Raw genomic sequence first — 22,151 nt, 5'->3', positions numbered from 1 at the left:
TATTTTCATTTAATGATTCCTTTATTCCTTTATGTCTTTGAAAAGTCCTGACTATTTGTACCTCAACACTAGTCTCAGATTTTATCTTTTCCATTTCCAAGTTATAATAACTAACATTTATTGACTGTCTACTACGTGCTAAGTAGTAGCTAAGCACTCTACATGACTCCTCTCATTTAATCCTCCCAACCACCCTATGAGGTGGGTTCTACTACAATCATGAAGCTGAAGGAGGGTCAAAGAGATTAAGCTACATGCCTGATATCACAGAGCTAATAAGTAGAGAATCGGGATTCCAACTCTGGTAGTCCAATTCTAGGGCCTACCCTTTTAATGGCAGTGCTATATTACCTCCTAGACTTAGCACCTAATTCTGGAAACTTCTAGTCATTCTCTTAATCCCAATTTACCTCCATTGTTTCACACAGCTATTAAGAAAATCTTAACTACTATTTTTTTTTACCTATTATGTCCCTATTTAAGAGAAATACAATGCCTTTATATATCATATTAAACTGAATGCAGCTGCCATATCAAGCCTGCCTTCATTCAACCCATCAGATCCTCCCAAATTCAGAAGCACAGCATCTGGAATACAAAGACAACTTGCTGAACTGCTGTCAATGGAACATGTTGGGGTTTTTTTTTCCCCAGAAAGAAAATTCCCCTGATGATTATATTCATAGAAATACAGCCTCCAGTAAAACAGTCCACTATAGTGGACCACAGTGCCCCTAGTATTGTAACCAATGTTGTAGTCTAGGAACAACATTTTAAACAGAACACTGCCAAATCAGAACATACCACTTATTTGCTATGTGAATCTGAGCATGTTATTTAACCTGCCTGTCCCTCAATCTCCTCATCTGTGAAATAGGGTAGATATCCGCCACTTCATAAACCTAGTGAGAACTATATTAGTTAATACATGTAAAGTGCTTAGAACAGTGTCTGGCACATGGTAAGCACTCAATAAATGTCAGGGGTCACTACTATGGTGGGAGTGTGGGAGGAGACATCCATATAACTCCCTTCAACTATGTCAAGAGTTGTCACATGAGTATTTCACTTACTCTTTCTAGCTCCTGAGGGAGAAATCGGACTGACTAGGAAATGCATCAGAGAAGAATTGGATTTGGGCTCAACATAAGAATTTTTCAAAGAACAAAAGCAGCCTGAAAATGGAATTGGCTCCCTTGTAAGAAAGGGAGCTCCTTGCTGACTAGAGGCCACTATCCCCACATCTACAGAGGCTCCTACTCTAGTGCAGTTATGCACCTGACACCCTCCAAATGCTCACCTAAGACAGTCCATCAGATTCTTTCCCACCATGTATGGTACACGGTAGTTACTCGAGATATCCTGGATTGTCCTTGTTTGGGGTTTCTCTGTATTTCACATATGGTATGAATTTGCAATTCAGGATGCAAAGTGTGGTTCATGCCTGTGAAACATAATTTTGAAGTTAACTGGTTCATACAGGTATTGGAATAGGACCTAGTAGCACATGAGCCATGTTCTCATCAGTTGCCCTAACCAGATCAAACAGTGGGAACCTAAAAACATATCAGAGTCACGTTTAACTCCCTCATATCACAAAACACTTTGATTCCTTCTCCAGTTAAGAATATTTTCTATGACTAATTATTTTAACCTTAACAAAACTTACAGTCTCTTTTTCTTCATTTTACTAATAAGAATCTCCTAAACTTTAAGCTGAGCACATAACTACCTAGATAGAGACTACATTTCCCAGCTGGGTATAGCTATATCGTTAACAGGCCAATGGGATAAAAGTAGAAGTGATATGTGCAACTTACAGATAACTTCCTTAAAAGCAAACTGCTTGCCCCCCACTTTCTTTTTCCCCCTTCCTGTGGGACGGAAGGGGGATGTGGTAGTGGGCCAGTTTAATCAAAGGGACAAAACAACATCCTAAAGGATGGCCAAAAGGAAGACAAAAGGAAACTGTATCCCTGAATTATTTTATGGATCAGAGCCACTTACCTGATTCAGAAGAAACAGCCTAGTTATGGAATGTTATTAGAGAAATAAACTTCTATCTTGTTCAAGAAAACATATGTTTCATAGAGCAACTTAGCTTCCCAATAAATGCAAGTATTTATAAATATGGAGAATGAACTCCCTCATTTCAAAGGCTCAGAGATTTGTGTATAAATATTCTCAGCTAAATTCCTCTTTTAATAAAGACTTTTAATAGTGAAAGTTAAAATTCTGATGTAGGTCGAGCCAGCCATCTAAAGCAAACAATGCTTATGTTTGTACCACCAATGATACACTTCTGGAAGATAGAAACAGAATAGTTTACGAAGGAAAACAGCCAAATTATAAAAGAAGAAGAGTACTTGAAGAAAACTACAAAGACAGTCCGTCGAGGGTCATAGTATCAAGATCCTTATAGGGATAAGACAAATAATCTACCTTAGTCATCTACTTGTCCTTTAAAATGTTCAAGTCATTTTCAACTGTCAAAACTGAAACCATGAATAAGAGTTCAGAAGGATCTAAGACATAATCAGATAAACACAAAGTTGAGCTTTTATGTCCATAAAAAGCCTCAGAGCAATGTTTTGTACCTTGTAAGAAAGCAGATTTTTAAAAGAAAATAACATATTAGACATAGTTGTTAAAGGACGTAAGTCACAGTTTGGTTTCTCCAGACTTTTCTTGAAGTTCAGAACAACAAAAATATCTGGAGCAAAGTTTTCATTTTATATAAATAAATATCTAATATCCACATCCAGGATTTTTTAAAATTATGATTCCAACTTTTTAAATTTTATTTAATGCCACTAAACCCACCCCATCCTCAGTTGATCCCAATGTCAGTAGAGAATGCTATTTTCCTCTTCTGGCTTTTAACAGGCTTTATACAATGGAAAACATTCCATAAGCTGGTCTTACTATCCATGAAACCAGACAGGAATTGGTTCTCTATGATGTGAGCTTGCCTGGAAATTACTCTTTAATATATGCACCACTGAGGAAACTGTGGGCTTTATTCTTATTTTAACATCTTGCATTGCCATACAGGCTGGAAACTCCTTTCCTCTGACAATACATACAGGAATACAGGTAATGACCCCGGTAAGTGTGTGTTTTGTGTATGGCTGTTATGAGTAGCTTCCACAATATGATTCTTCTAATGAAACTTATTCAATTAAGTTGAAAGCAGGTAAAATAAATAATTGATCTTACACACTAGCCACCAGGACTCATCAAAATACCTCTCAAAGAAAAAAAGAGAGAAGACCCACATCTTTAACCACAAAAAAATCTTCCTCTGTCTGGAACATCATCTCTTTTTTCCAATTATAATTTATAAAGTTTTATACTTTTAACAGTGAAGATAGTAGAGGATATCTGCCCAAAACAGATCAGTTGAATCAATTTTCCCAGAGAGTTTTCAGAAGTACATTTTACTCAGAACCAAATCAAATGCACAAGAATGTTGTGAGAACCTGAAAGTCATTCTTCAGTTCTTGTGAAGGATATATTAAGAATAAAATCCAGAAATCTGAATCTCCTTCTTTTTAAATCTTACGAAGTTGAGGTCATAAAAAGTTGAAAGATGTTGGTACCAGTTCTCCACCAATTTGCTTTATGATTTGTGGAAGTCAGTAATCCCCCTAAGTCTCAGTTTCCAAATCTGTAAAGAGGTAGATTCAACTATTATGAGGTAAACTCTAAGGATATTTTAGTTTAATTTTCTATTAAAGCTCTATATATTAATGTATAAAAAGTATATCATGTAAAAATGCAGATGCAGTTAGAAATGAAATGTTCACAAAATCCATAAACTAATTGTTTTTTATTAACACTACTATCAAAATCCTAAATCTTAATCCAGTGGACTGTTCATATTGGTAACAAATTGTATTTGTATTTAAAGAATCTAATAAAATTCATCTGGAATGGGAAAAAAAATCATCACTACAACAATGACCTAGTTCTAAAACCAGGATATGATAGAATAATGGTCTCCAAAGATCTTTATGTCCTATTCCCCAGAACCGGTGAATATGTTAGGTTCCATGGCAAAGGGGAATTAAGATTACAGATGGAATTAAGATTACTAATCAACTGACTTTAAAATAGGAAGATTATCTTGGATTATCTGGGTGAACCCAATGCAATCAAAAGGATCCTTAAATATGGAAGAGGGAGACAGAAGATTTAGAATGGGGCGGGATAAAAACTAAAAGTTAAAGGTGGTGTGAGACGAGAAAGACTACGCTGGCTGTTGCTGGACTTTGAAAACAGAAGGGGCCGTGATCCAAAGAATGCAGCAGATTCTAGAAGCTGAAAGGGGCAAGAAAAAGGATTTTCCCCTAGAACCTCCAAAAAGGAACACAGCCCTGCCAATACCTTGATTTTAGCGAAGCGAGACACATTTCAGACTACAGACCTCTAGAACTGTAATATAATAAATTTATGTTTGAAGACACTATGATAATTTGTCAAAGCAACAATAGAAAACTAATATTTAGGGTTTCTAAAACGTAGGTTTTGAAGAGTAAGAAACCCAAACCTGCAATCTAGAAGGTATGCCAAAACAATCCCCTCAAATCTACTGTTATTTCTTAGATCCTTCTGACTTTCAACTGAAATATGTGCCCCTAACACAGTAGATGTGGTGGTTGCTTTCACTGCAGAACAATGGAGGGTTGAACCACCTTAACTTAGTTTTAACACTGGCCCCATGCAACCAGATCAACATATTCTTAAATAATTGTTTGTTTTTGAAAATTTGGGATAGTGGGGGTTGCAGGTTTGAGGGATAAAGAAAATAGGGAGGAAAAAATTCTGCCCTCCCCCACCCCTACCCTACCAAAGACACACAGACTTAATATCTGCAAGACCTGGAACAAGTTTCTCTACCTCTCAGAGCCTTGGCTTCCTTTTCTGTAAGGTTGAAATGAAAACCATAGCTATGTCTTGTCAGACTCTTGTAAGAATTAAAAATAATGTAAGATCTTGACAATGTTCGTGCCTGTTATTATTCTATACCATGAAATTGTAAAAGAAGCCTCCATAACCTATCCATGGTGTCATAAACAATCTCTCTAGTGGCTCCCTGGAAGAATGGGAGAGATGGTGGACCATCTCTCCCATCCTTCTCCCGTTCTTAGACATGCTTGGTAAGTGAAGGGGTAGAATTAGAGAATGATCTCAAGCTCTCCAATTCTATAATAATGTAATTGGATAATTAAGCAGTCTTAAGTTGCTGGAGTACAAACAAGTGAGTTTTATATTTCCCACAACTGCTCCCTCCCAACTATGCCATCTCAGATCCCCTTGCCCCTGAGTACTCCAGTTACCACTAATAACTGAACTCACTCAGATTCCACAATGTTTCAGTCTCTTTCAGTTATTAGAAGGGTTCTTTCAAGTCCTTAAAAACTCTTTCCTATTCATTTTAAAATTTCAATTTCATGTTCAATTCAAGGTCCTCTTTCCATCCCATAGCCCCCAAAGTGAGCTAAAATGGTGGTGGTAGTTGCCGTGGCTGGGGGTAGGTCTAGTCTACCTGCTTCTCTCTTTCTCTTCCTCCCTACACTTCCCTTCTAGGGTTGGGCTGGAGGAGGCATAGGAAAGGCCACGGTCTCCCCATAGGTGGCATCATAGGGATGTTGAAGGCCCCACTGCGTTGGCTTTCTCTGCTCCTCAGGTTAACACTGAACTTACTGTTGGTTCTCTCTGTGAGGCAGGCATGCAAATGCTGACTCTGCATGGAGTTGATGGTTCTCCATAGTGCCCTTCTTCCTGCACATTCATCATATTGGTTTTAGAAATCCGGCTTGGACACTGACCTCTTCCTGCCACCACTTACCCAGCCCCTGCCCCAGCCTCTTGTTACTAGAGTCCCTATGCTCAAATGGGTTCTTTGGGTAGGGCACAGCAAGATGCCCGGCCATCTTCCTCCACAATCAGGATGGCATCAGGGCTCTGATGGTCTGGTAATTCAGTATCTTCCAGAGAAGAGATGAGCATCAGTCCCAACTTACAGGGAGACTTGGTGGAGAGGGGAACTGTTCCATGCCACCACCATCACCTGCCCGATCTTTACACATGATTCTCTTGAGTGCTTTCTCTCTCAACTTCAGAAAGGGTCATGAGCTCTTCCACCCAAAATGAGGAAAGTGGAAGGAACAGGCTCTCTTCAGAAACCATAACCCCCTTCCAAGGTTACCTCCTCCCTCGAAGTCCTCCCCTTATTTAGCCTGGGGAAAAGGGGTGGACAAGAGCAGTAGTAAAGGCTGCCTCTCCGCAAGACTGGAAATGGCGGCTGAACACAACAGTTCACGGTCCCCTGAGTCTGTGGAATCTTAAGAGTCTTTTGTTTTAAGCTGTGATGGCTAATTCCAGCACTCACAACTACTTCCATCCTGTTATACCAACTTCTATGATATCTTGTTTACCAGAAGCCATTTCTCTGTATTGGTGACCCTGTCATGCTAAGGCTGCAACTATGAAGAATTTCCTTGGACTTTCTTAGGGCTAGGGCTAGAAAAACAGAAAAATAGACAAAACTTGTCTTTAATGCCATGCATTCCCACCAACAAACTAGACCAGTTCTTCTTAGATCCTTCCCAGGAATCTCTAGGCTCAAAGGGCCCTAAGCTGAGTATTCACTATTAGGTGTGTTAAGGTGTGAGGTGTTAATTAGTTAAAAGACTCTCCAGAAGAACCAAAAAGCCATCAAAATCCCCAAAATTTGAATTCCCAAATGTACAACTTCTGGCAGAATGACCCAGGTAGAGAGCTATTTGTTGAAGCATTACTTTGTCCATTTATAAACATGGTCCCATCCAACTCCATTCTCTTTAGCACACATTGATCCTCTTTCTCTTCTCCCCAAACCACAAAAATCTCAACTTCTGATCAAACTTTTCTGAGTTTGGCTAACATTTCTGAGCGTGGCTTCTCATAGCCCACGCAGTTACTTTCATAAAAAATATGTCTTGGGATAAAGACCATCATCCCAGCTGTAGGATATAAAGCTGGGGAAAAGAAGGTCACCTGCTGTTGAGCCTTCTGACTTCCAATGTGTCTAGCATGAAGTGGTTCCATACTAACTGAACATGAGAAGGTATTAGGAAAATATTTCTTGTAAATTTCAGATGTTTGGGGAAAGCTTCATTGTTTTTTCCAAAAAAAAAAATTCCACTTTAAGAGAATGTGACTAAACACCTTATTGTGCAAATGCTGCAAAAGAAAAAAAGAGAGAGAGAGAGAAGAGAAAGAAAAAGCCAAAGTCCTATGTCCTCTCAATAATTTAATATAACAGCAGATAGGTAATTAAACCTGACATATGAGGAGTGTTTCAACAAGAGAGCTGACTGTGCTTTTAACACCTGGCCAGTCTCCAAGTGATGGGGACAAACCTCTGCGTACGCTTTGGCCATGGTACTGTATCTCTGCATAGCAGAATGGACTCACTACCATCAACACAATAAAGTAGTCACAAGCACAGTAATTTCATGACATACTCACATATTTAAATTTCCCATTTTTTTTTGGAATTTCCACCCCCCAAAAAAGGAATTAAATGATTAAACAGACTTTCAGTTTAATGGAATTCCTCAAATATTCCTCATATGTGTGATGAACTCACCTACCTCAAATGTAATTGGGAAGAAATATTAATAATAAAGCATCATACCACTACCACTTATCAAAATTCCAACTTCCTTGGATTAGAAACTCAGATACTCCTTACTGATTTATTGATGCTGGAAGACAAAACTATCAAACTATAAAATAAATCATATCAGTTTGCATTGATTAAAAAACAGTCCATCCTTAGCCTGTGTAATTTACAGCAAAGTTGGATCATAAATTCTTGCTACATGGTAAAGATGCTAATTCTGATAAAAGAGTAAAAATGTACTAAGAGGAGTTCCAGTCATCTCAAGGGAAAGTGGCGTACGATATTATTGTAAAGTCATGGGTATTTTACATGAAAGGTTAAGAAGCTAAAAAAACATAATCAAAGAATCCTTATCAGAGTTTCCCAAAGTTGTTTTCAGAATTGTTTCTTTTCGATTTGTCAGCTAAACTTGGTTTTTAAGGTAGCTATATAATGTCTGCTATTTCATGCATACTAGCTAAGGTTTAAATCAATATTACTTAAGAGGATGTACAGCATAAAGATTAAAAGCAACCTCTGGAGCTAGACCATTTGGGTCCATTTCCTGGCTCTGCATTTACTAGCTGTGTGACCTTAGGCAAGTCGTATCTCTCCAACTGTAAAAAGGGAAATAACAATTAAAAATACTAAACTCATATGGTTATTGTGAGGATTGAATGAATTAATACACATTAATTGAACAATGCCAGACTCATAATACAACTTATATAAGCATTTGTTATTACTATAAGAAAATTTCTCAATAGGAAAATCTCTGCAAGATGTACTAGGTGTTTTATCTATTAGAGTAAACATAAAAATAAAGCATTTAATTATTAATAACATATCTAAATATATAATATTTAATTATAGCATGGAATCAATAATTCCAAAGTATTTCAAAAGGGGAGTTCACTAAATGCTGAAGATGTCTTTGCATCTTGCATGTCAGTCTCCAGGGGGAGCACAGACTCTGCCAACCTTTATCCTCCACTTCTGCCCCTACTACCTCCTCCAAAAATTAGTCATGATAAATGGTTACAAGACTGCAAGTTCAAGGACATTGATAGACTCTGTTTTGTGGAGGTGAAGTTTTCAAAGGAAATAAAGGTCAGAGTGCACATGGCGTGGTATCCTCTTTCTCCCCTCACCCAACAACGTGCTGACCTGAAGGGGAGCAGAGCAAGGCAGTTTACACTCACTCTTCCCACACAGTTGCCCTTTTCCTGAGCCAGACCCTAACCCAGCCTGAGCCAAGACAGGTTTGGAAGGGAAACACATTCTCCTCCTGTTGATTCCTTATTCTCTAGCCCGATGGGGTGAGCTCCTGAGCAGCCCACCCTCATCATCAGCTGTCAGATCTGAGATGGAAGATATGGGCTTTAAGAACACAAGCTATTTGGCCTGCTTTGGTTTGAAATCACTTGAGCCTTAGAGAAAAGTACCTACAAAATGATCAGGTCCAGCTTTCTAGAGTTCTGCCTTGTAATCTTGGTCCCAGCTAACAGTGAAGGGGTTTTTTTGTTTGTTTGTTTTTTGTCTCTTTTTTACTTCCTTGTGCATTTATCTTCCTCAACATCTCACAGGCAAGGTGTTCTGAATATAATCTACCATTTCTAACCATTACATAGTACCATACAATGATACAAGTGTGCCTACTTATACATACTGCCTGAGCTTAGTCTAGTATAGATTTAGCACCTTTTAACAGGCTTCTGAACAAGTCAGTGTGAAAGAGTTAAGAAAGCAGATATTATCTTTCAAAGATTTCAAACTATTGAATACAAAGTTGTGTGGTTAAGGAAAAACAAAATATCCTTGCCAGTAACAGGTATCATAAATTCACAAATACAAATTAAGAAATCTTTGGGAACTAAGCACACTTACTAAAATAGTTTAGTTGTTATGTTGTTTTGTTTTGGATGGATTATACTCTTTTCAAAATTAACTTGCCTTTCTTCTTCCTGGAGTGATAATGATAATATAAATATGATTCTTTTCTACTCACAATGTACAATCCTACTTATCTCAAAATAATGTTAGTTTAATTATTAGTGAGGTAAGTTAAAATGGTACTGTTGAAAATAAACTACATTATATCTCTCTTCAACACATCCACATAAAATGTTACAAATTAAACTAGAAATCAAATCCAATTTTAAATCCAAAGGACTATTCCAATACTTTGCCACACTATAATTTTGTTGCCATCTAATGTTAGCTGAAATACACAATACATTGGCCAAGAATTAAAACAAAACAATGTTGTCATTATAGAACTTGACCATTCAGCTCTAATTGTTTTTATCAATTTAGTATACTCATTAATTATAATAAATTCTGTCTATCATAACCTTTACAGGAACTGGGATACAGAGATGAACTGGGGATGCAAAGATAAATAAGATTTGATAAAACTACAAATAAACCTTTCTTACATTATTAGAAAACATCAAAATATGAGATTTTGTAGAACTCACAGGTTCCACTGTAATAGGTTTACTGATTTATTACCTTAGATTTAGACTGGAAGTGTAATCAAATTATTCTCTCTCCCCATCTAATAAACAATGGTTCATTTACTAGTGTTGAGATCCCAATGGAAAACTCAAAAAGGAACTTTACTCCTGCTTCTTACTTCTGTTTAGTCATTTTCAGCTGGATAATTTTTTTAATGTACAATCTTATACAGGTCTCAGTTTAGACATTGCTCCTGAAAATGGAATTATGTTTAATGCTCACAGTTATTGAAGCTGAGCAGTCACTGGGGGAGCAGGGAAGCCTGCTGTAATTCTTTCTTTGAATTACTCCCCAGCATGCTGCCTGACCAGTTGCTCTGGCATTACCTAGAAGCATTAATGGATTGTTTGTTCAGTAGCACCAAAGGTAAAGTCGGCTGTCCCTGATGTCTTCTCATAATACCTTGTGGTGCCTGAGGTGTTATTTGGTAATAAATGTTCAATTGACATTTTACTGTACAAAATTTAATTACCTTTTTTTCTCTACTGTAAAAGGGGAAAGGCTGGGAAAACAACTCTTCAGTCTTAATTGCAATGTATGTTTGACCTCTCAGTGGCTATGCAGTTAATGTCTACCTTTTAAACCTTAATATATTTTCCAAGAAGGAAAAAAATTCTTGTAAATTCTGATAGTAGTAGCAAGCACTAATCAACAGGTACTTCTAAAATCTCTCATCAAAACATGACAAGGCTCTCTATCAAAATTTTATTCTGAATTCTCTTGAGAGATGCTATAAGAAATCACATCAGAAAGGCACCACAATGAGAAGCAACCACTTCTAAGGTGAAATGTGACCATGTTTCTATGGCAATTTCAGGAAAAGTAAACACTCTAACTGAAGTTACTGGGATAATAAAACAAATCCACACAAGAAATTCAACGCTATTTATGAATCATTCCTCAGGAGGAGCACCCACGACTGAAACAACCAAGGCACACTAACTGCACGCAGTAAGGCTGGCCAGCCCCGCTGTACAATCAGGTTGTTTATCCAAAGTTCACCCATAAGTTGATTATTTGGAACTTTTAACACATATTTCTACAGGAAAAAGAGTCTATAAATTCTGATTAATTCCCACACCAATCTACAGAAGCCTATTTAACTTATAATGTGTCTAAAATTTTTGAGTTATTTTTCAATCACACTTAATTCCCTTCATAACTGTCCCTATAAAAAATGTTTTCAGAGCTCCCACACAATATTCCCTATTTCATCAGTCCTCTAGAATAATACATATTCCTATGCCCCATCTATCAGTCTAAAAGAGAATACCATCCTTCACAAACTCAACTGTCTGCATGGGCAGGGGAGAAGTGGGCCGGGCGTAAAAGAACAGGCATACCTTTCATATATTGACAACAAGTAGAACATCTGCCAAGCTGCTCTACCTTTTAAAATACAGTACAGGCCTAACAAAATGACCAAAGACAAAAGCAACTGCAATCCCTTTCTAGAGTCATCCATTTCCAGGTGTTCTGAATTGGAGAGGTGGAGCTGCGACAAGATAGTTTACCCACAAGCCTGGGAGCCCAAGAATATGCCACTTTCTTAGATGTTCATGTTGTTTCTAACCTAAAAAAGTATTCATGGATTATGGGCTTTCTGCATCTGAGAATCAGCATGAGACCACAAGTTCTCATGTTAAGCAGACATGGGTATGAATCCTGACTCCACATGGTATCAGTAGCTGTCCATGCCTCCCTTCTCTACTTAGAGAGTTTGCTATGAGGATTGATTATAATGTATGAAAGCTCCTAGTTTAGTACCTGACTCATAGTAGGCAGCACTTCACAAAAGTGAATAAAATTTCCCTTGCCCCTTTGAGGAGAGCCATAATTTTTATATGGGTCAACAGGTACCCAAGGTGCATTTTTGAGGCTGCAGCTCAGAAACTCACTACACCAGCCCCACAATGAACATGACAGAATGAGACTGGCCATGATATAAAATAAGAGACATGGACAACATGGAAGTCACTACTCTAGCTGCTTCAGTGCACATCTCAGCACCTCATTTCCAACTCCTATCTTCATCCCACACACCTATGTCCATGGGATCCAAGTGATAATTTCTTCTCAAGAATTCATACTGAAGTAGAATCAAAAGGAAATCGAAAAAAGTAGAACTCTTCAATACATTACATATAGTGGGAGACAAATCAACTGCTTTTTTTTTTTTTTGGCCACACAGCATGTGGGATCTCAGTTCCCCAGCCAGGGATCATACCCGCGCCCCCTGCATTGGAAGCACAGCGTCTTAACCACTGGACGGCCAGGGGAGTCCCACAACTGCTCTTTTATATCTCAATTCCTGCCATCTGGCATAAGGAATAAGCTACACTGCTTTCTATTTCCAAAAATTTCTATTATAGAGTTATAGAGCTGTAAACTATAATCTAAAATGTTAAATATTTTAAATGTATAAATTTGATATCAAGTACCAGATAGTTAAATGGTCTAATTCCTTAAGTAGAAATATATTTGAATGTACAATAGTACATAATTTTTAGATATTATCGACCTTGCATGTAACTAACTTGTCATGAAGAAGCAATTTTAAACCACAAGTCATGAAGAAGCAATTAAGATGGAGTCTATTGCAATATTGTGGTATATAACAATGCACTTACCAAAAAACATGCAACATTTATCAACGTCAATGCTGTCCAAAAACTCACACAGAAAAACACAGGGAAAAAATGGACAGGTTAAAGAGAACCTAGTTTAATTCTCACATTAAATTTTTTAAAACTTAGGACTGGGCATATAAGGGAAGAAACATAATTATAGTAGAAAGACGACTTTCCAAAGATGTGTAAAGATAAATGCTATTGTTTTCATCAGCTCAGAAGGAAATTGTTTTCTCAACTAAACACATATTTTCACAAATTAGGGAGGGCAAATTTACTGAAAACATTCCTCTTATTAATATACAAGACAGTCTGTTTTCTGGCATGATAGAGGAATGCACTATTCTGATTTATCTAATATCCATGTTCATAGAGGATTAGCAGTCAAATAATTAGACTAGAAACAATACCCAAATTGAGCTAAAAATAATTTGATATTTGATGATTCACAATCTTTCAGTGGCTCAGAGTTATGATCATGAATATCAATTATCCCTGTACTAAGGCTATTTGGAACAGCATTTAATAGTTTGATTAATATAAAATGTACTAAAGCCTTTCTTTTTTGTGTATGTTTCAGTGCCAAATAAAAAGAACTCTTGGCAACACTATGAAGAATGCAATCTTTTCTCAATACAGAACATGTGCTACTTATTTCTTATATGATCTAGACCTTTTTTAGAAATTCTCATTTTTACTATGCTAAAGTGAACAAACCACGGGGCAGCAGATTCAAGATGTCAACAGAAAGGTCCTTGATCTCAGAGAGGGAGTGGCACAGAGTCCACCAACTGCCTCTTTCCCCACTGTAAGATAATGAAGGGCTCTGGGAATAGACCCCAAGGACCGCTACCCACCAATGACCTACCAGGTTATCCTTGAAGATTAACAGACCCACCACAATGACCTTAGACAACCCTCTAGACATCAAAATGTTTGGAGCAAATCTGAAGATATGAGGCCTGTAAACTCTAGCGAAACTTTATTACATAAATCAGCAGCATCAGTAGTTCACCACAGATAAGTACAGATACATATGCTTATATATACATGGAATATTACTGGAAGGATACACAAGAAAGTGTTAACAGCTATGGGGGTGGACCATGTTAGTGGGAATGTGGAGTGGCTGGGAGTTTTCCCTTCAAACTCCTTTGCAACATTTGTTTTTATCATATGCATATATTACTTTTTCAATAAGAGCTAGTTTAAGATAATAATAATTCACTTCATTTTCTGGTATCTTTAATTTTAAAGGTCATTTATTAAATGTTTATTTTACTATTAAATAGGGAAAGAATCAAGCTGCTACTCTGTTGCCTCCCTCCTTTTTTGTCACAAAAAGAAACTTCAAAACAACAGAGGTGGGCTTCCCTGGTGGCGCAGTGGTTGAGAATCTGCCTGCCAATGCGGGGCACACGGGTTTGGGCCCTGGTCTGGGAGGATCCCACATGCCGCGGAGCAACTGGGTCCGTGAGCCACAACTACTGAGCCTGCGCGTCTGGAGCCTGTGCTCCACAACAGGAGAGGCCGCGATAGTGAGAGGCCCGCGCACCGCGATGAAGAGTAGCCCCCGCTCGCCGCAACTAGAGAAAGCCCTCGCACAGAAACGAAGACCCAACACAGCCAAAAATATATAAATAAATTTATAAAAAATAAAAACAACAACAACAACAACAGAGGCACCATTACTCAGCAAGGACTCTTCTGAGACTATCAACCAGCACACAACTAAAATTTAAAAATTGCAAATTTAGCTGCAAGAATTTGTATATTCCTTACGCTCTGTTACTTTCATTTTTTACAACACAACAAAAAAGCCCACTGCTTTTTATGATGGTATATTTTAAGCTATCTTGAGGCTCTTGTTTTCACACAACACGTGTACTGTCTATATCTTAGATTCCAAAATGTGTGCTATCTAATTGTGATGGTTTTTTTAAGATTCAAAACAATATGCTTTCTGACCTGTGGGTTAAAAGGAAAAAAAGTGATCATTTCCTTTTTATCCAAATTCACACCCAGAATAGAACACTTCTTTTCACATAATCTAAAAGTCACAAAATAACAGAAACTACTACAAGTCATTTGTAACTACCACCCACTCTTCTTTTAATATAGAAATCTCCGTGTTTGGCTTTAAACTTCCATGTGTCAGTACTGGGGAAAAGCCTAGACTATACTTGGAGCTGGCTGGATGGACTGGGGGAGGAGTCTACCCACACCGGCACTAGTTTAGAGCTTGAGAAAGAGACACGTATTATGTGGTGTATACACAGCTTAAACCTGAGCAAGGGTTTTTAATGTATTAACACAAGTACATTGCAGTTAAGTAGTTCCAAGTCCATCCTTCATTATCATCTTTGGCTTACTTTTACATGGAAGTAGTTTCATACTGACTGTTCTACCAAGATCGGTTTTAACGTCATGTACCCAAGATTACCCACGTGCATTTACGCTAAAAGGCCCTTTTCCAAAGCCTGTGGAAGGGTTCTGACTTCCAGGGGACCTTATCCCGATGTCATGCAACCAAGATGAAATCTCAAACAGGAAACAAGCCCCAAGTGGAAGGAAGATGGATGGAGAGAAACTCTGACTGGTAGTTGAGGGGTCGAGAAGCGTTTTCCCTGGATGTGGTGGTAACCACAAGGACCCGGGGTGCTGTTTGGTGGATTGGCTGCTTTTCGGTTGCGCTCTCTGCAGCGCGGAAACTCTGGGCTCCACCATCGCTCTTTACTTTGCTGCAGGGGCCACTGAAAACTCTGCCTGCCTACGGGGAAAGCTCACGCTTCGTGAGATCTCAGGACATTTTGAGTCTCGAAGGTTTGGGTTTTTTTGTTTTGTTTTGTTTTGTTTCACTTGAGGGTAAACTGTGCATTTCCTTTACTGTACGGCAAAACCTAACTTTTCGTTGGAGAGCAGTGCACAACCATCCCACGGGTCTGCATTTATATCGAGTCCTCCCTTCCTCCTTGTATCAACGGCTTAGTGAAACTTTCAGAGAAGATGGGGAAAAGCATCCATCAAAACGCAAAGACGCAGAGCGGAACTTTTCCTCCTCTGTCAAGAAAAAAAAAGTCACTTCTGCTTCTCACAGCCAAGAACTGAGTCTGGGAACCTCCGGACAAGGAAGGAAGGTTCGGTAATGAAGGAGATGGGAGAAAACAATGCTAAGCCTGCGTGGCCTCCGGACACCATACATCCTGCCCCGGCCCGTGACCCATCCACGGTCCGCCATCCACACCCACGCTCCCGGGGCCGCGCGGCCTCGCTTACCTTGATGATGCTGCTGCGCCGGGGGGTCGCCCGCGCAGCCTCCAGGAGGCCGGCCTCGCCGTCCGCCGGGGCCCCTGCAGCGCTGGGTAGCGCGACCCCGCTGCGACGGTCCCTCCACTGGCCCCCAGGGGCCGCCGCCACGCCGTCCCCGGAGGCGGCGTCCGGGCCCACTCGGGGGTCGTCTTCGCTCCCGGCCGCGTCTGTTAGCGCTGGACCCTCCCTGCTGGCTGCGCCCTCGGCCATAGCCGAGCGCGTTTCGGGCTCCCCGGGGGGAGGCGGCACGCCCGGCAGCGGAGTCCAGCCGCTGGGCACGGGTGCGCTCCTGCACCGGGAGGCGACCGTGCCAGACTTTGTTTCACCGCCCGGTGGCGGCGGCGGTGGCGGCAACTTTCTGGAGAGGAGACATCGCTCGAGTAGAGACGTCCGCGGGCTTTGATCCAGGAGGCCGGCAGTCCTTGGGGGGACCGCGGCGGGACTGAGGAGGAGATGTGAGCGGGAGGGAGAAGGAGAGGCGAAAAGGAGAGGGAGGTGTCCGAAATGTGATGCAAACGCCCGCTCTGCGCCAGACAAAAGGCACCGGGCCCCTGGCCGGGCTGCCTCCGAGGCCGGGACGCGCGCGGCCTGAGAGGGGCTGGAGCCCGGCGACCGCTGCCCGGCGCACCAGCCACCTGCCCGCGGACGGCGGCGCAGTGGCCCCAGGAAGTGCGGCGGCTGCGGCAGCGGCGGCGGCGGCGGCGGCGACCTCCACTCCGCTGTGTTGTGACAGGGAGGGAAGGACTTGTTTTGACAGCCCGTGGGGATTGGCAGGCGTCTGGGCCTCTTAGGAGCCTCGCCTCGCCGAGGGGGGGGTCGACCCGACCAATCCCCACCAGGGAGGGGTGGGCCCGAGCGCGAAGAATGGAATGTGTTCTCTAACAGGGAGCCGACCCAGACGGGCTTGTGTACTCGAGTGGGGTGTGAGAGCGCGCGTGTGCGCACCCGGAGGCGCTCCGTGTGTATTTTGGGAAGTTTCGATGTTCGAAACGAACCTGAAGATGCAACAAAATCCGGGGATGGGACAGAGGCGGGGAAAAGGAAACCTTCGTTTGCAAAGCAAAGCAATTTGGAGGAAATGGGGTGTTGAGTATTACGGTCAAAGCCTTTGGGGTGACGCAGAGCGCAGCTTCGCACCATCAGGGGTTAATTGCAGGCTCTCACCTTTAGAAGTTAAGTCCATGCAGAGATAAACTAGGGTTTCCTGGGACCCTGTTGTTGGATAATTTGCTTCAGTTTTCGTGTAAACATCTTCAGTTCACTCTGCAATGTGAATAAATATGACAAGGAAATGGAATCATATAAAAGAGGTGAGGGTAATAGGAAGCCGAACCAACTAAATCCTCTGGAGAGTGACTCCTCACAAAGCATAGATATGATGCATGTTGGCTAAGCACAAGGTGAGGTAGGGGATTTAATCTCTATCCTAAAACATCCCTATTTGATAATGAATGGTTCAACCTCCTTTCTCTAGATAATCCTATATAAACATATTTTGCTCGTTTCCAGCAAGTTAGCAAGAGGAGAGATATCCTTGAATGATGCATTAAGGCAGTGAAATTAACCACAGAATGTTCAGATAGGTGAAAAAAGGATGGCTCTGAGGTTCCCTAGTAGGATAGAAGATTTGACATTTTAATTTAAAGGTGTTTTAATATTAGAATCTCTGTTAAACCTTATTTCTAACATTAAATTATATTTTAATTATTAATAATTTTATAATTTGAGATGTTACTTGTGCCTTTGACTAAGAACATGAGAAATTCTTCAGCCTTTTAACACAGAATTTGTTAGAATGTCAGAATTTTAGAGATGCAAGGGGATTTAGGGATCATCTAGCGCAGCACTTTTATTTTACAGATGAGAAGAAGGCCCAGAGAGCTTTAGTTTCTTGTCTACTAGTCAGTGCAAGAGGTGAAATTAGAATCTGCCACTTAACTCCTCCGGTAATCTCTTCACTACTTTATCTGGCTCCTCTGGGGCTGCAAGCAGCCAGAACTGGATGAGGCCCTTGGGAGTCTTCAGACTTGACATTTACCAACTTTTAAGGAAGACTGAGAAGGCTTGATTTTACCTTTTCTTTAAATATAAATGCAGCCTGGTAATGAATGTACCAGATTAGCAATCTCTGGTTTTAGAACCAACACCACCCTCTAGTGACATTCTGAGAACTGCATCCATAATAGCAAATGCTTTTTTCTTTCTTTCTCATATGTAAAAGACAGGAGAGGAAACTCAGTTAGTTTCCTTTCAACTGATCTGCCCTTATAACCCACAGACAAGAGGAAGGAAGTAGAAGGTCACCCAGACTTAAAACAACCATACATGTCCTTCATCTTCATCAGAAATATTTTTACTTGCTATACTCACAAATACAACCTATTTTAACCTATCACTTTTTTCTTTGGTATTCAAGTATTACTATGTTTTATTTCTGTCTTCTACAGTTGCTTTCAGAGCTTTATTTTTCTGTGTTACCCTCATAAAAATTCCATTCTTGGGTTGTCCTCTGAGAAATGTAAAACTGTGGTTATCTCACTCATTATCTTGTTCTATGATATTAATATCATTTACGGGGATTTCCCATGTAAATGGTTTGTGTATACCATCCTGATATTATTTTTTAATATTAAAATTAGTGTCACCTTACTAACATTTACAGTCAGTGATCTTCAAAAAACTAAACCAGAAAGTATAGCATGCAGTGTACAAAATTTTTTGTGTGTTTCAACTAGATGATGGCCAGTTGAAATCTTCTCATCTCTTTTCTCCCTTAGCAGCCTTCTCTCTCACCCTCATGTGAAGGCAAACACACACACACACACACACACACACACGCATCTTTGCTCTGAGCATCTGTTCAGACTGTTGTCTAATTCATTCTGCCTTGAGAATATAGTTGGACCCTGATCTAGCAAGTCTTTCATACTGTTGTCCTCTAGCATAAGCTCAGAAGGCTTCTCCTGATATTCATGTTTGCAGTTTAAAAAAAAAGAACCCTCCATTGAATCTGCTCCTACCCATGCACAGATTCTACTCTGTGGCCCCACTCCCAAGACTGAGAGAAAGGTGTAGCCAGACTCGGTCGGATCAGCAGCCATATAAACATTCCTACCCTCCATTAAAAAAAAACCCTTTCCTAGTTACTAGGACCCACAACTCCTGTCTCCCAATCATTCACCAAGTAATGTGACAACCACTTCATGGGCAATTGGAAGTTGGAGGAATGGGAGGGATAGGGGGAAGGGATGTGAGTAAGAATCATAAATTGTCAATTCAAATGTCACCACCTCAGAGAGGTCTTCTCTGACCACAAATCTCAAGTTGCCCCTTCAACCTCACACACATACCATGTTACTCATATTATTCTGTTTTGTTTTCTCATAGGATTTTATCACTGTAAATAAACTGTCCTGTCCATGGAATCGTTTACTTATATAGTCTTTCACGCTGACCTCCTGTCTCTGCCCCACTGAAATGGAGAATGTAATCTCCATGTGCATAAAAAACTTGTCTATTTTGTTCAGTGCTGTACCTCCAGCTCCCAGAACCATGCCTGGCAGAGTAGGTGCTCAATTAATATTTGTGGACAGAATCTTTACCTTTGCAGTCCTCTAACTGAATAAAACAACCACTTCTGATAAAGAAAAATGGCTCTGTCCCTGAGGACTTCTTATTGTCAAGGATCCTGGAATTCCATCTTAGGGCAAAACTCAGAGCAGACCCAAAGCAAGTAGTTGCAAAATTAGAAGGATGCTTATAAATTGGAGTAACATGAAATCTAGAATTGGACTGAAAAACAACTGATGGGAACCTAGCCAGCTGCAGCAAACCTGAAAATACCTAGCCCGGAATTGAAGACCCGGTATGTCAATGTAGTCCTTCCAGCTCAGGCTAGTCACTTCAGAACCCTGGGCCTAAGAAAAATCCAGTGAGAATAGTAAGACTTTCCATACATTACCAGGAAATCACAGTTGGGAAGAGAACTTATCACTGCTTTCTATGTACCAGATAACCCTCTATGAAGAATTCTGATCTCTACTTTACAGATGAGGAAACATAGGATCAAAAGGGTCAATTTACTTGCTCAAAGTGACAAAACCAGGGTTTGAGTCCCAGACGATGACTTTGAAGCTTGTGGCTCTTTCTACTACACAAGGCTCTCATAGGGTACAAGTCCCGTGTTGGTCCTGGAGACTTCACTTTTTCTGAAGAACCACTCCTTCAAATCTGGGACCACTCACATTAGGCACAACTACCTCTTCTCTTAACACCAGCATTACCTCTATTTCATCATGATGGAGGATAAGGCTGATTGATTTATCAGTGTGTGAGGAAACACATTTATCCTGTGATCCACAAATATGTAAGAAAGAACATTTTGATATGAAGAGCCAGTTCAAAGATGCATTTAATATGAGTACAGCATTTTCAAATGAGCCACATATATCTTTATATTCAGTCACAGAGCTCCCCAATACACATTGTAGTCATTTTGATTTGCTAGTTCAAGAAAAAGCAATCTGCAGGGTAATTTATAGTATAAATATTATAGTAGAGCAAATATATGCTAAGTCAATGAAAGATAAGCAAAACTTAATACAACCTCTTAAAATTCAAGATTCCCTTTCTTGACAGGTATTCCTTCATCCCTTCTATTTCAGTAACTAAAACAAAAATCAACTACTTTCATTTCTAAGTAGAAGGACACTCCACTTCTTGATAACAGTCCTACAAAAATGAGAAGTTACAGGGAATTCCCTGGTGCCATAGTGTTTAGGATTCCGAGCTTTCACTGCTGTGGCCCAGATTCAATCCCTGGTTAGGGAACTGAGATCCCACAAGCCACGCAGCACAGCCAAAAAAAAAAAAAAAAGAGAAGCTACTAATTGTTTAGGATAGATCTAGGTTCACCAGTTTAATAAATCTTCCAAGTACTGAAAGGCAATAAATATTTAAGAAATCTCTAATTACAGACAATGTCCTTCAATGTCTGATGGCTGCTGCAAACCTGTACTACCTGCATGAGAACAGAATGCCCAGGTGTTTGTCCATTTACACTGCCCCTCAGGAATCACCCCACATAGACCCTGAGGCTAAAATATACTATCAGGAGCCCCAGGCCAATCGTCTGGGAACAGTCTGTATGTTCAGGGCAAAGGTCTTTTAAAAATAGACAGTCAGTGTTGATTTATTTTCTATGTGTTAATTTACTTTGACACAGATCCTGGAGTTGGAGCTCAGGTCGTGGTTATGTTCCCTACTGATGCAGAAGCCACAAAGGCATTTATGAAAAGTACCACTGGAATGGCACTAATGATACCCCCATGAAAACTTGTTTCTCTTCTTTATTTTATTTAACAACTTGAGTTGTTTCCTGGTATGGTTTTATAATATAAACCTCTTCAAATCAAACATACACCCAATGCCTGACACTTGCAATACAGGAGTGAATAGGGGGTAGGTTCCTCCTCCTCCTCTTCCCCCACCCCAGGTACAAACCCCAAATCTAATTCATCCACATGTGATGGGGATTCTTCCCCCAATTTTGCCAAGACAGGAAGTTCATTAATGCTTGTCAGTATCACAGGACCCATTGGAAGAAAATATCGAGCCATATTTCTTTCTCTAATGCACTCCTTTCCTTTCATCATGATGTATTACTCTTTTTTTTTTAATTTATTTATTTTTTTACTTCTGGCTGTGTTGGGTCTTTGTTGCTGTGCGCGGGGTTTCTCTAGTTGTGGCGAGCAGGGCTACTCTTTGTTGCGGTGCACAGGCTTCTCATTGCAGTGGCTTCTCTTATTGCGGAGCACGGGTTCTAGGCGCACAGGCTTCAGTAGTTGCGGCGCGTGGGCTCAGTAGTTGTGGCACATGGGCTTAGTTGCTCCGCAGCATGTGGGATCTTCCCGGACCAGAGCTCGAACCCATGTCCCCTGCATTGGCAGGCGGATGCTTTTATTTTTTTTTTTTTTTTCATTTTATTTTCGGCTGCACTGGGTCTTCGTTGCTGCTCACGGGCTTTTCTCCGGTTGCGG

The 22,151-nt window shown here is 40.3% G+C and overlaps 1 protein-coding gene across 2 annotated transcripts in view; it reads right to left on the bottom strand.

Annotated features, from left to right (window-relative positions):
• PLCL1 (phospholipase C like 1 (inactive)) overlaps positions 1-16,816 on the bottom strand; it is a 367,136-nt gene extending 350,320 nt beyond the window's left edge. The window contains exon 1 of one of the 2 annotated variants that reach the window (XM_061186078.1): positions 16,081-16,816. In XM_061186078.1, the coding sequence (XP_061042061.1) occupies positions 16,081-16,323 (243 nt within the window). In that variant the 5' untranslated portion in view covers positions 16,324-16,816. The remainder of the gene's footprint in view (positions 1-16,080) is intronic. The other variant, XM_061186085.1, reaches the window with a different exon arrangement.
• Between the last annotated feature and the right edge of the window lie 5,335 nt (positions 16,817-22,151).

The sequence above is a fragment of the Eubalaena glacialis genome, chromosome 1 (assembly GCF_028564815.1).
Source record: "Eubalaena glacialis isolate mEubGla1 chromosome 1, mEubGla1.1.hap2.+ XY, whole genome shotgun sequence".
NCBI lineage: Eukaryota > Metazoa > Chordata > Mammalia > Artiodactyla > Balaenidae > Eubalaena > Eubalaena glacialis.
The sequence above is the reverse complement of the archived record's forward strand: the minus strand, read 5'-3'. Positions and strand labels throughout refer to the sequence as shown.